The following is a 12,548-nucleotide window of genomic DNA, read 5'->3' as shown; positions in this document are numbered from 1 at the left end:
GTGTATCCAGAGGCAACTGCCATGCATGGTTCTGCTTAATATAGTGATTATTATCCAATGGCCAGCTTGGTCTGGAACTCCTACATGGGGAGGGCTTGAGGCTCCCCAGCTTGCAGGCTTTCTGAGCCTGGTTGCAATGTGGCATTTAACTGTGTTGAATGTGGACACAAACCAGGGTCCCTGTACATGTACTTTGGCCCATTGTTAGTGACTTCGCTGTAGTAGTGTACAAGATGTGGGGGTGCCCTGGTGCGATTGAAGTTAGTGAACTTAGAGCCTTGGGGAATGTAGTCCGTACAATGTCACAAGGGAACCCGCTTCCCCTACATGAAATGAAAGATGAGCGGCAAAGACCTGAGACATTTAAAGAAACGGAAACCTTCACTTGGTCCATGAGGCAGGGCTAGTCAGTGAGGAAACTTAGAAAAGTTAAGGGGAGATGGAAGAGGGAGTTAGTGCAGTGGTGGACCCAAAGGTAGCTGGAAAAGATGGAGAAGAAGAATAAACAGAGGAGGGAAAGCTCCCTCCTGACCTCTGGAAACTTGCTGAGAGAAAACCAGGAATCTAAGTCTGAATGTGAGAAGGAGCCTGGGCAGCAGCCATGAAAGGGGAAAAATACAATCAGGGACTGAAAAAACCATGAAGGGAAGTAAGCTGGGGATCCAGGGCTGGCTGCATAGGCACAGAGAGAACCCATCTCTATAGCAACCAATAGTCTAGCCAATATATCAGCAACGATAGAAGCAGGAATTTCTACTGCCTTGCAGGGAAGAGGAACACACTGGTTTGTTTTCCTTAAAAAACAGTGGGACCCTGAAGGAACAGCACGTCCAGGGTGTGACAAGGGCACAGAAATCAGCATGGTGGCTCAGATTGGACAGGCAAATTGAAGACTGGGTAGAAAGCCCTCGCAAAAGGAAGAAACCAGCATGCCTTACTCCATGCAGTTACCTGTCTGCTACTGGCAGCAAGCAAGGATTGATTTATACTGGATTGGGAAGCGCATACATTGTCATAACTGATTTCTCTCTAGTCTTCTACATATACTGAGTTGGCAAACTTTCAGAGACCTCATCAACTGGAATTTATGTCATGCAGAAGCTAAAATCAATATTTCCAAGACGTAGAGACCCTGACGTCCTTCTGACCTCAATTTAAAGCATCAAGACTTTGATTTTAAATACTGTACAAATACCCATATCATTCCCTGAGCAATGGAGAGCAGGAGTAACCCTATAAAAGCAGTCTTGGCATTTTAGTGAGCACTGCCTCAGAACTATGCCTGACAAAACTTCAGGTGGGAATTAGACTTAGGACATCTTGGCCTAAGACATTTGATATAACTTTAAGCTAAGAGGCCAGACCTGGAGGAATTCTGAGGAAAAAAGCTGAAATAAAAACTCAGTGGAAAAAAAAATCAGTATTTACCGGAGTCCTAGACTGAATGTGTTCAACAATTCTGGGATCAACAGGAACTCCCACTTCATATGCAGCAGAGATTCAGAAAGGATGTCTGTGCAGGAAACTAGTTGGCTTCTGCTTTATTCCCAAATAATGAAAAAAAAATTGTAGTCTGTTGGTGAGTGAATCTGCAGCAACAGGAGATACTTGTGAGAGGAAACGCTGCAGAAGTGAAAACATTGCGCAATTCCTCCTGATCTTTAGAATATATAGGATGAGCTCAGAGAATGCCAGGTTAGTAGTTTTTAAAGAAAGATCCACTCCATTTAGAGGATCAGAGCCTTTTTTCACAGAGATGTTTTATTGGAACATTCTCAGAATTAAAAGGGGTTTAAAGTTCCAAAGAGAGGTGGAGCTGTGGAGGCAAGGGTTAAAAAACCATACATCTCTAGTCCTCCTGTTCCCTGCACTGCTGTAAAATGAGCACGAGTGTATCTTTCTTGTGCAGCTCACAACATACCCCACACAAACCTCACTGCAAAGCGCCCACATTTTCAAAATGCAAATGGATCGTGTGAGAGTACAGGGAGTTAACAGGTGAGCCTGCTCTCTGCCACCACGTAGTCCAATTCTGTCCATGCCCCTCCTCCCCTGAAGACTAACTGAGGTATTGCAGTTAATTATCTAATCAGGTATGGTGGGGTAGGGGGCTGGGTGAGCTCAGGACTGTTAAGAAAGACACAGGAAGGGAGAGGAGCAGGGTTGGCTGAGACCAGAGTCAGAGAGATCTCCAGGGAGGGAGGCTTCTCCTCCTCCTGGGCCCTGGGAACAGGGCTGAAGATACAAGGAATACTGCAAATAGCATTGCTACACAAAACTGTAAAGGTGTTGGTGGAGAGAACATGAATGAACAGCATGCTGTGGAACTCCAACCAGTGGAGTCTGAGCAAGTTTCTGTGGCAAGAAGGCAGGAGAGGACCATGCCCTGCTACAGATTAAATCACAAGAGTTTATTGGACAAATCCTTGCCACGTTCTGAGTTAGATCTGAGGGCTTGTGCTTTGCAGAGGCATGTTCTGAGGGGTTAGCTATTTGCAGCACACCTGTCAGTGCAAAGTCATGGTACTAAACTTAGGATAAGTGTATTATACTGGGGAGCGTTGCTTTTCAGTATGTGTGTACCCTTCCTAGCGGCAGCACCCTCATCCCGCTTCCACTTTAAAGGTGCAGTTTAAGTGTCTCTCTCTTGCAGGGAGGGTTAATGAGTCATTTATGTTCTCTCTCTCTCTTCAGCTTTCCCGTGTCTGGTCTGGTCTCAGCCTATACCCACAAGGCCTTCAATTTCCACAGGAGATAATCCATTAGGAGGGGGAGAGACTCCTGGTAAGAACTTCAACTTCTTCTGCATGTGAACCCCATTTGCCACCTCCTTCCATTGTACTTCACGTTTTCGGGGCAGGAACTCTAAGCAAGGCCTTAATATCAGAGGGGTAGCCGTGTTAGTTTGGATCTGTAAAAGCAGCAAAGAATCCTGCGGCACCTTATAGACTAACAGACGTTTTGGAGCATGAGCTTTCATGGGTGAATATCCACTTTGTCGGATGCATCCCACGAAGTGGGTATTCACCCACGAAAGCTCATGCTCCAAAACGTCTGTTAGTCTATAAGGTGCCACAGGACTCTTTGCTGCTTTTACAAGGCCTTAATGATAAGCCTCCAGGCCAGGTTCCCTTTGCACTAAAACCCCTCATCTCCTGTACAGTCCTATAGATTTTAACATGTTTGGAACTGCTCCAAAGTTCAGAGTCATGACAGCAGAAGCCACCCAAGCAATATGGCAAACTAGATCCTTTACAACTGAATGGGACGCAGCTGGTGCTGCCAAGGTCTTGGCCTGATAAACTAGCACAGACATCCAAAAAGTGTGGGCATTGTAGCTCTGTAAAACCACACTGCCTGCTCCGCTAATGTGTACAGAGAGCAGTAGAGCACACACACTCTCCACTACAAAAAGTACCGAGGAGCAGTTGGTTATTTTTCAACCAAGACCTCACTTGTCCCTGCTGTAGGCAAAGACATGAAGGCAGCCTGGCACCACTGATGCCAATCAGTCCATGTCAGCTGTAAAAATTGCCCCCAGTCACAAAAACAAACTATTACCTTTTCTTCCCATCACCCAAGAGAAATGTGTCAATTTATCTCCATGCTGAAAGGAACAGCGAGAGCACTGGCTATTGCACTGACTAACCCAGGAGTGAAAAGTATATGAACTAACAGAAAAGGCCTCTAGATGTGCAATAAATTGATATTTTACTAAATAGAAACTGCAATCAGCATAGGGAAACTCCATTATTTTAATCTCCATGGGAACAAATGAAACTGATGGAGATATTTGTTGCAAATAATTTATCTGACCAATTGATGTTGTTAAATACATTATTCACAAACCATTTCTTCTCATTCTTTAATCAACTCAGTTGATGACCAGTCAACAAAAAATGTACTTGACACAAATCTTTTTCTCTCATCAGTGAAATGTCACAAATTATTTGTGAATGTTTCCATTCACTTATCAGGATGGATATGGTTTGTTTGTTTTAGAAAGGAATACTCCAAAGGAGGGACTGATCCTGCAAACAATTTACCCACTGAGCAATTTTTTCTCACCCATGTAGTCTCACTGGAGTCAGCAGAACTGCTGACATGAAAAGACTCCAAAACATATGTGTAGGCCAGGTGCTTAGTCGTAAAGGACCTGATCCTGACCTCACACTGGTTCCAGCTGCATTGACTTCACGGGGCTACTCCTGGTTCACACTTCTGTGAGTGTGGACAGAAAATGAAGGTCAATGTAAATATAACATATTGGATAAACTCCAGATATTTCCCATTTTGATTGTGACATTTCCTTTTCCCTTCTGCTAGTGTAAAAACATACCTCAGCTGGAGTGTTGGAGGCTTTTGAGGGGGAAGAGAGGGGTTCTCTATCAGAGCACAGGCACGTTCAACTGTTTTGTACCAAATTTAGTGCTGGTGAAATGTGTTCATCTGACATCCCTACGAATCAAAGCCCACCAAACAGGTAGCAGCAGGGCAACTGTCCTGTGCGCTCAGCCAACATGCCTTAAACCGGTAAAAGATGGCATACAAACCTTCTTATTCCGCTGTAAGAGTGGCTTATTTTGATGTAGCTTAATGCAGCAAATAAAATGGATTCAGCTAAACTGAAATAAGCCACTATTACACAGGATTTGCACTGGTTTATAACAAAATCAATTTAAAGAAGTGCAACTTCTGTGTAACAAAAGGCAAAAAGCAACGAAAATCAATCAACTCCATAAAGAACCACTCTTGGCAGAATGTACAATTCCTTCCATTGGCAACACTAAGTGAAAGGAATTACCCTTTATCACTTTTACTGCAAATACCCAAGTCCTAAAATGAGTGGGTGGACATAGGAAACACCTGTTTGTGGAGGGGCACATATTTTGCTCTGTAATTAATCGTTCTTCAAAGCTTATGAGAGATGGAGGAAAGCATTTCTTTGCAACAAAAGCCACCTCCTCCCTGAACGTGTATAAATGGATTTGCACTAATAAACTGAAGCATTATCAGGACAGAGTTTTCTGGGTTTTTTTTCCGTGATAGTGTATTTGTTATAGTTTATTTATAGGCAGATCACTTCACTATTTACAGTACATGAGCGTAGAGATTCTACAGTCTTTGTGATGTAAACAAGTAACTCCACAGGAAGAGGAGTCTGGAAAAAGAAGCCAGTTCTGAAGTATTTACACAATTTAAAATAGAACTTTTATACCACCGGATAGATACAGATAATACATTGAGCGATTTGGTTAAATTATCTATGAAACTATAGAATCTGACAATGTAAAAATACAAGAAAACGTTCTCTCATTTAGACAGTTAAATCACACTAGAAATAAATCTCTTTTTAAAAATAAGAATAAAGGAAAGGCATAAGAATTCATGCCATTTTTTAAGGTTAAAGTATATTACATAAATAAGGACACAACGGAACAGAACTGGGAAAGAAATTAAGTGAAATATAAAAAACCTCAACCAATTTAAAACAAAAAATGCAGTCAACTAAAACCTTGATTCTTAAGCACAAAGGGATCAATTCTGCTACTTTTACTTACTCCAGGAGTAAGGTGCTTCTTACTCAGCATGAGCAGGATGGCAAAATTGAGCCTTTAGAGTTATTAGCAGTGTCCTTTTAAAAAAAAAAAAGTAGAATTTAGCTTTTATTATAAATAAAAAAGCAGATGTGCCCCTTTTTAGGTGAAATTCTTACACCTTTCTCAAGAAATGCATCAATTTAATCCTCGCTCATTCACATACGTACACGTACACACACCCAATTATTAGATTAACCTTGTTCAGCTCTCTGATAAATAATGCCCCTTGCAGCACCACCTGGTGTATTGCAACCAGACTTTCCAAGCCACTACCTGATTACAGAATCTATATAGGAAGAGCAATGGAAACCCGAAAGCTTTACTTGGTTCTATATTGCTCAAGATTGTCAAGGATGGACTATCACATCAAGAACAAAAGGTTTTAAAGGCTCAGCTACACATAATGATATATTAAGAATTCAACAGATTTCCCAAAAGAAAATTAGTACAAAAAAATAAAGTCGGTTCTGTAAATCTTCTTTACATGGACCAGCACGGAAATTGAATGCGAACACTGCAGCACAGGGACTTGAGCTGCTGTTTACGCTTTGTTCAGATAATGCAGCTCAAAGTTGCACTGAGTAGGAACTGGGGATAGATATTTTCCATGGGGAACATCAGCTCTAAAATCCTGCATTCCCCAGCTGTCCCTCCCCAGTCCAGGCATTCAGAAACAATCCTCATCTTGAGAAGTCATGGGACTACACTAGATTCTGCCACAAAGAACTGTATCTCATGCAAAACAATGAGATTTAATGGGTCAGTGGATAAGAAAAGGTGACTGGAGCATTATCATTTACTTTGCACATCAGGTTTTGTACCTGACAGCAAATGGAAACCATCAGGGGATTTTCTGTATATATATATATGTTTAAAAAACTAAATGCCCCTTCCTGATCACCTATTATAACACACCATTTTTACTCCCACTCATCTAGAAACAAAATTCTTTCCTTATATAAGTCCCTGTTTCCCTCATAGATGCATGGCTTCTTCCGTACGTTGGCGTTATTGCTGGCACTATAGCTATTACTGGGGGCAGGGGGTGGGAGAGAGAGATACATGGACCCTGAAAAGCAAATGTGAGGAAAAGTGGGAGAGTGTCCCTTTAGAATGTGGGACTATGCACAGAGCAGGGTGGAGGAAGCAAGGAGGGGTATCGCTGGGGAGGAATCCCTTCCTTGGCTGGTGTGCACTGTGTCACTCTGTATGGGAAGCATCGGTGAATGTGCCATAGCCTCTGCTCAGATGAATGGTGTGACGCCCATGGAGACTCTCTCCCTCTCTGTATGGTGCCGGCTCTGTGGGACTTAAAGCTATTCCTTTTACACTATTGTCCTCTCCTTGAATGGACGCCACGTTCTCAGACTTTTTCCCATCCCAGGGAAAAGATGTGGTTCCAAATTTAAGGTACAATCCTGCAAGATGGGGAGTGCCCCCAACTCTGAGTGACTTCAGCACCTCCCTGGATTGAGCCTTGATCAGTAGCATACTAAGAATCAAACTGCATTCTTTGATTGTGGCAGGCCTCTATACAATTATTCCCCTACCAAGGACAGGAAAGGATCCATATTCCACTGGCAAAGAGTATTCCCATCCAGAACACCATACTATATAACTCCTCCCCTAGAATCTCCTGCTGCAGAGTGTGGCACTGCAAGCCCAGGAGAGCTTTAAAAAAACCTCAGTCCAGAGGGAAAAATGTTTACACTAGACCTAGTATGAGTGACATAAACAAAGCGAATATTCATGGCTATGTTTCTCAGGTGGAACATCCAACCCTCGACAGCCACTAAGATAAGCCACAGGTACTGGTCTGAGCTCACCTGCGTAAACTGTGCGTACATTCCAAACCACAGCCCCCTCTGGCTTTACATTCAGCAACACTGGCTCCACTGCGTACGTGGTCACCAGCAGCACCAACAGGAGCTCATTGCCCAGCCCAGGCCATAACCATCGGTGTGTGCGTTTGTGCACCTGAGTGCATATTGCATAAGTTCTGGAGACACTTCTTGCAAAAATAGTTTATAGGCTTCAGGCAACACGAAGACCACTTATTGCATCTCTTCCTATCCTAGGATTGCAGTACTGATTGGCCCTGTGCATCACGGGATCTTCCTTCCTCTTCAAAAGTATCTCATTTGATGCGCTGACGTTCTGCAACTGTCATTGGCCAATGGCCAACACAGGAAGTCCAGCCTCATGAAAGCAATACGAGATTTAAAACTGGGTGTATTGAAATCAAAGCTTGTGAAGCGAGTGAGTGATTCACACTGAAGGAGGCTCCTTCCTGGTACCAGGAAGTTCTCCTTATAGCTGCATTCAACCCTTTCACATTCTTAAAGTTTGATGCATTTTCCATCTCTGACCAAAGCCAGCGTTGTGGGCTTTGATCCATCCTTGTCTTGAGCAAGGAGATGGAAGAATTACACGTATCGGTTTTGATTGATCGTTTTCTGAAAAACATCAGCACAGCACAGGACAGTACTACTCACCCTAAATGTGTCGCTATATACATTCTACAGTAAGCTCTATAGCAATCACATGTAAACATCATTGTTGTGAGGAAATACTAGGACAGAAAAAGGCAAAGCTACAATGAGGCGATTGCCAATAGCAGATGCTCAGTCTAGGTCAGAGTTACTTGTGTCATTTAGATTGGGATGAGGAGCAGAGGAAGAGCCCATGACTCTGTTTTACAGTAGGGACGCAGTCAGGTAACTACTCTGGAACAAGACTGAAATAGCATGAGGAATATGCCATGTAAGTGCTCAGTAATTAACCCATTAATGAAGGTTTGGGGAAGTGTAGTTCAAGTCACCATGTAGCTCATAGGTAATTACCATGTAACTGGATATTTTATATTACCATGTAACTGAGCTCCGTGTTATAAGACAACTAATCAGATAATTGTCCTGGGGTCACACAGAGCCAGATTCTAACACCCTTCCCCCTTTGAATAATATCTTACATCACAAGCGATACCATTGGTGTCAATGGAGCACAGTACAATTCAGCATGAATTAGGGTCTTAGAATCTAGTCCCATGTAATTACTGAGTTTTTGGTCAAGTGTGCCCCATATGATGAAGTAATACCATTACAATATGTCAGTGCCATGTACTAGGGGAGACCTTAAGGGAATCTAATCTACCTATTGGCAGAATTTAAGGCTATTCTTCTATCTACAGGGGATGGCTCAATCCCTGCGGTCTCACCTGTGTGTGAAAAACAAACTGAAAATGTGGGGGCAGCTTGTGGCATCAGCAAGGTTGTTTGGTCCCCACTGTTAAACACTGTGTCTTGCTTGTTTTTTCTCTGACTGCCCGGTCTCTCCCCGGCTCAGATGTGGAATGGCTTTAAAGTTTGCAGGTCAAGTCTACAGTGAAGCTGCTGACCATACTGATTGTGTGCCTTAACCCCAGCCCTGCTGACAGGCTTTGCAAGGACCCTCGTGATTGGGGATCTCTGGGAACCAGCGAGAGGCAGGCCAGGGTTAGTGCTACCCAGCAGGCACTGAGGTGACAGCAGCAGGCAAACACCCACCAAGGCCGCAGTGCCTCCATCACTGGCACTCTGCTAGTCAGGAGCCTGGGGAAAGGAGGAGCACTGGAGAGACTGTGATAGCCAAGAGGGGTCAATAGGGAGATTGGGTTTGCTAACTTCCTAGTGGGACTGGGTAGGTCTATGGCTTATCAGACACCACTCAAAGGAAGGGTAGCATGCTGCGTGGGGCAGAGATGTTCAAACTTAGCTGCCATGCCCTCTAGCTGCCAGTCTGAGTGAAAGGAGAATTTTCTCACCCAGTTCCCCTGCATGTTGTGGAAGTAGCTGTGCACGACGCACCCTGCAAGTCGCTTTTTTCCAGCTGAGCCAGCCAATGGATGGAGCTAGGGAGGGCCCAGCAGCATCACAGAGCCTTTAGCTGATCATCTAAGTGGAGATGTGATCCTCACCTACTGCTAGACCAATGCACCTGCCTGCGCATGGGGGGGTGAACAGGGATGGCTCTTTGGGGGCTTTTAGCATTCACTCTCTCTCAGGCTCTCAAGGCAGGACAGCAGCTTCACTGGATGGTGCCTGACTCCATCACCAAAGTGGCCTGCAGCGATTAACTCCCATAGTGCCCAATTTGATAGTGTCCTAACTCTACATCCTTATAACTCCCCTTCCCCCGGTCCCACAAAGCTGCACCACTGTACAACAGCCCCAGTTCCGGACCAGCCGCTGCCAAACCACTAAACTCATTGCTTATCAGCATGTTCAGTCTCAGGCAGCCTGAGACTGACAGCTGGAGACCCAGGACTTCCAGCCACGCAAGCAGGAAGAATGGCTTTTCCAAGACACTGGAGTGCCAAACTCCAACCCTATCCTATTCCAGTTCACCAGGAGCTGGGGCCCGGGCTGGCTCACTCCGCAGCTGAAGGGGCAAACTCTGGTTCGGTGATTAATCCAGAATGCCCTCCTGGACTCACCCCCATCTGCTCAGTGGCTAGTGCCTCATTACAGTGCATAGTTAAAAATCAAGGAAGCGATACAATAAATCTGAATTACAGTACATCTGAGCCATAAATACATTTTTAAGTATATACTTTTTTCTTCTATTAAAAATTAGTTTATAGTCCTGATTCTATTCACAATTAACAGTTTCATCATCACACACTACAGACAAAAAATGTTATGGTGAACACAGCTGCAACTCCACTCCGGGAGCGTGGGTGGATGTTGGGGGACCCAGGGAAGAGAAGGTTCACTCCAAAACAACCAGTCAGAAGCAAGGATACTAATGTGTGGCAGTGGAACATCAACACCATGGGGACTCACAGACTGAAGCAGCTTTGTTCAATGTAAACATCAATTTAAAGGGACAGCAGTCTCTCTCAACCTCTCTCTCTCTCTCTCTCTCTTTTCATATACTTAATAATTTCTTCGAAAACGTAAACATATTGGAAGTGCCTTGACTGAGGTATTGAGGTGTTCCTCCAAGGTTAAGGCTGTTATCGATGCAGGCTTCGCTGGGCCTCCTGCAGCAAGCTGTCAAAATCCATGGTCTCGTACTTGCTTTTCACTGGAGCCGGGGATGACTCCTCCACATTGGAATCTGGTAAAGGCAGGGACAGAGTATGAGACAGTCAGGGGTGCAGGACATCTGCCAGGGTCACAAAGCACTGACATCCTGCTTCTCCTTGAAGATCAGTGTAGCTACTTAATGGTACTTAAGACATATAAAGCACTTCACGTGGGTGGGCTAATGAATCTGCACTCTTCCCCATAAGGCAGGAATTGTCTCCATTTAACAAACAGGGAAACTGAGGCATAGAGCGGAGTTCTGACTTGCTCATTCTCACATTAGTATTACGATGTGTTAGAGCAGGACCTAGAAGCCTCAGCCATTGGGGCCTTTTGTGCTAGGTATTTGTACAAACACATAGCGACAGACAGTTCCTGCAGCAAAAAGCTTACTGTTTAGATAGGACAGACAAAGGCTGAGAGGGAAAACAGTGAAGTGAGTTGACCAAGTTCACGTAGCAAGTCAGTGGCATAGTCAGGAACAGAACCGAGCTCTCCTGAGGCACAGCCACTGCCCACCCACTAGATCAAACTGGCTCCCTGTGAATTAATAGCAGCAGCTGGATAGAACTCAGGAATTCCAGGGTTCTAGTCAAATAATCATCAGTCAGTGCGGCCGCCTCAAAAAAGTTAGTTTGGGTTTTCTGTTTCATTAGATGTAAATTAGACTGTGACTCTCACTCCCAACAGCAAACTGACCAGCCGCTCCCCATCTGACTGGGCACCCTACCAAATCTGGCAGTAGATGAGCTCACTTTCTCTTAGCTCTAACCCAGTGGAGTGTGCAATGTACCCCTCGTCTCAGAGAAAAGCCTTCTCTTTTCAACAGAGCAGAGAGGGATTTCTCCATGAAAACCCTGGGCAATTAATGGGCTCAGCTATCTGCTCTGGATGTTGCAACCTCCAGGGCCATAGTGCTGCTCAGGTTTGGCCCAGCTGCCTCTCTGTCGTGATGATGGGGGGGCAGCCAGGCCAAATTTGTGGGGTGAATGCAGGGTGGGCTTTGCAATGTCCCCTACGGCTTCCCTCCCACTGCAGTAGCAGTACCCAACCTTTCCCCCAACCTTTATATTGAGTCCCAGCATTTAAAAATGGCTCCTGAGCCCCAGTCGGCCTACAGGACCCCTGCGTCACTCGGTATGGAAATTGGAAGGTGTGCAGTGATTCGGGCAGGGGACAGAAGGAAGGAAGAGACTGGATGGTCTCATGATTAAAAGCAGCTCAGTGCTGGCCTAGAGAACTGGATTTTATCCCTGCCTCTGCCACACAGTTCCTGCATGATGTGAGCAAGTCACATACACCAATATTTTCATAAATGGCCACTTTGTGCTCCTCATTTGCTGGAGCCTGGACTTGATACCCTGGGCTCTGATTTACAGAAATCCTGAGCACTCACAGCAGCAACTCAAGGGGAGCTCTCCTCTGCACCTCTACAGTGCTCTACGTGCTAAGTGCTTGGAAAAATCAGGCTCTGGGCATCTCAAGCCCAAATTAAATTGACACTTTGACAGTTCTGGCTTTAATCTCTGTGCCTCAGTTCCCCACGTAGCCATTCCCCCCTGGCCCCTCCCCTCACAGGGGGGCTGTGAAAAAAATGCATTAAAATTTGTGATGCACTCCACTATGATAGTGATAAGAACCACAGAAATGCCCATGGGGATATTAATAATTCTGTATCCATGCGGGGTTCAAACGGTGCACACTAAATAAGACTGGGGCCTATACGCTGAATGAAGGGGATATAAAGAAATATTGAAGAACTATTCATTCACCGAATGAGGCAGTGATCCTGTGGTGAAAATAGTCTGTGATCATGTAATTAAAGATTGTATCATAACTCATACACACCAGGGGGCTGAACTCATTTTTGAGTGACTGG

General features: G+C 44.7%; 1 protein-coding gene across 3 annotated transcripts in view; it reads right to left on the bottom strand.

Moving 5' to 3' along the window:
- Positions 1-4,030: 4,030 nt before the first annotated feature.
- PPARGC1B (PPARG coactivator 1 beta) overlaps positions 4,031-12,548 on the bottom strand; it is a 95,238-nt gene continuing 86,720 nt past the window's right edge. For all 3 annotated transcript variants that reach the window (XM_030573294.1, XM_030573295.1, XM_030573296.1), the window contains one exon: positions 4,031-10,700. In XM_030573294.1, coding sequence (XP_030429154.1) covers positions 10,597-10,700 — 104 coding nt within the window. In that variant the 3' untranslated portion in view covers positions 4,031-10,596. The remainder of the gene's footprint in view (positions 10,701-12,548) is intronic.

This window comes from Gopherus evgoodei, chromosome 8 (assembly GCF_007399415.2).
Source record: "Gopherus evgoodei ecotype Sinaloan lineage chromosome 8, rGopEvg1_v1.p, whole genome shotgun sequence".
NCBI classification, from domain to species: domain Eukaryota; kingdom Metazoa; phylum Chordata; order Testudines; family Testudinidae; genus Gopherus; species Gopherus evgoodei.
Note: the sequence above shows the minus strand (reverse complement) of the source record. Positions and strands in the feature narration are given on the sequence as shown.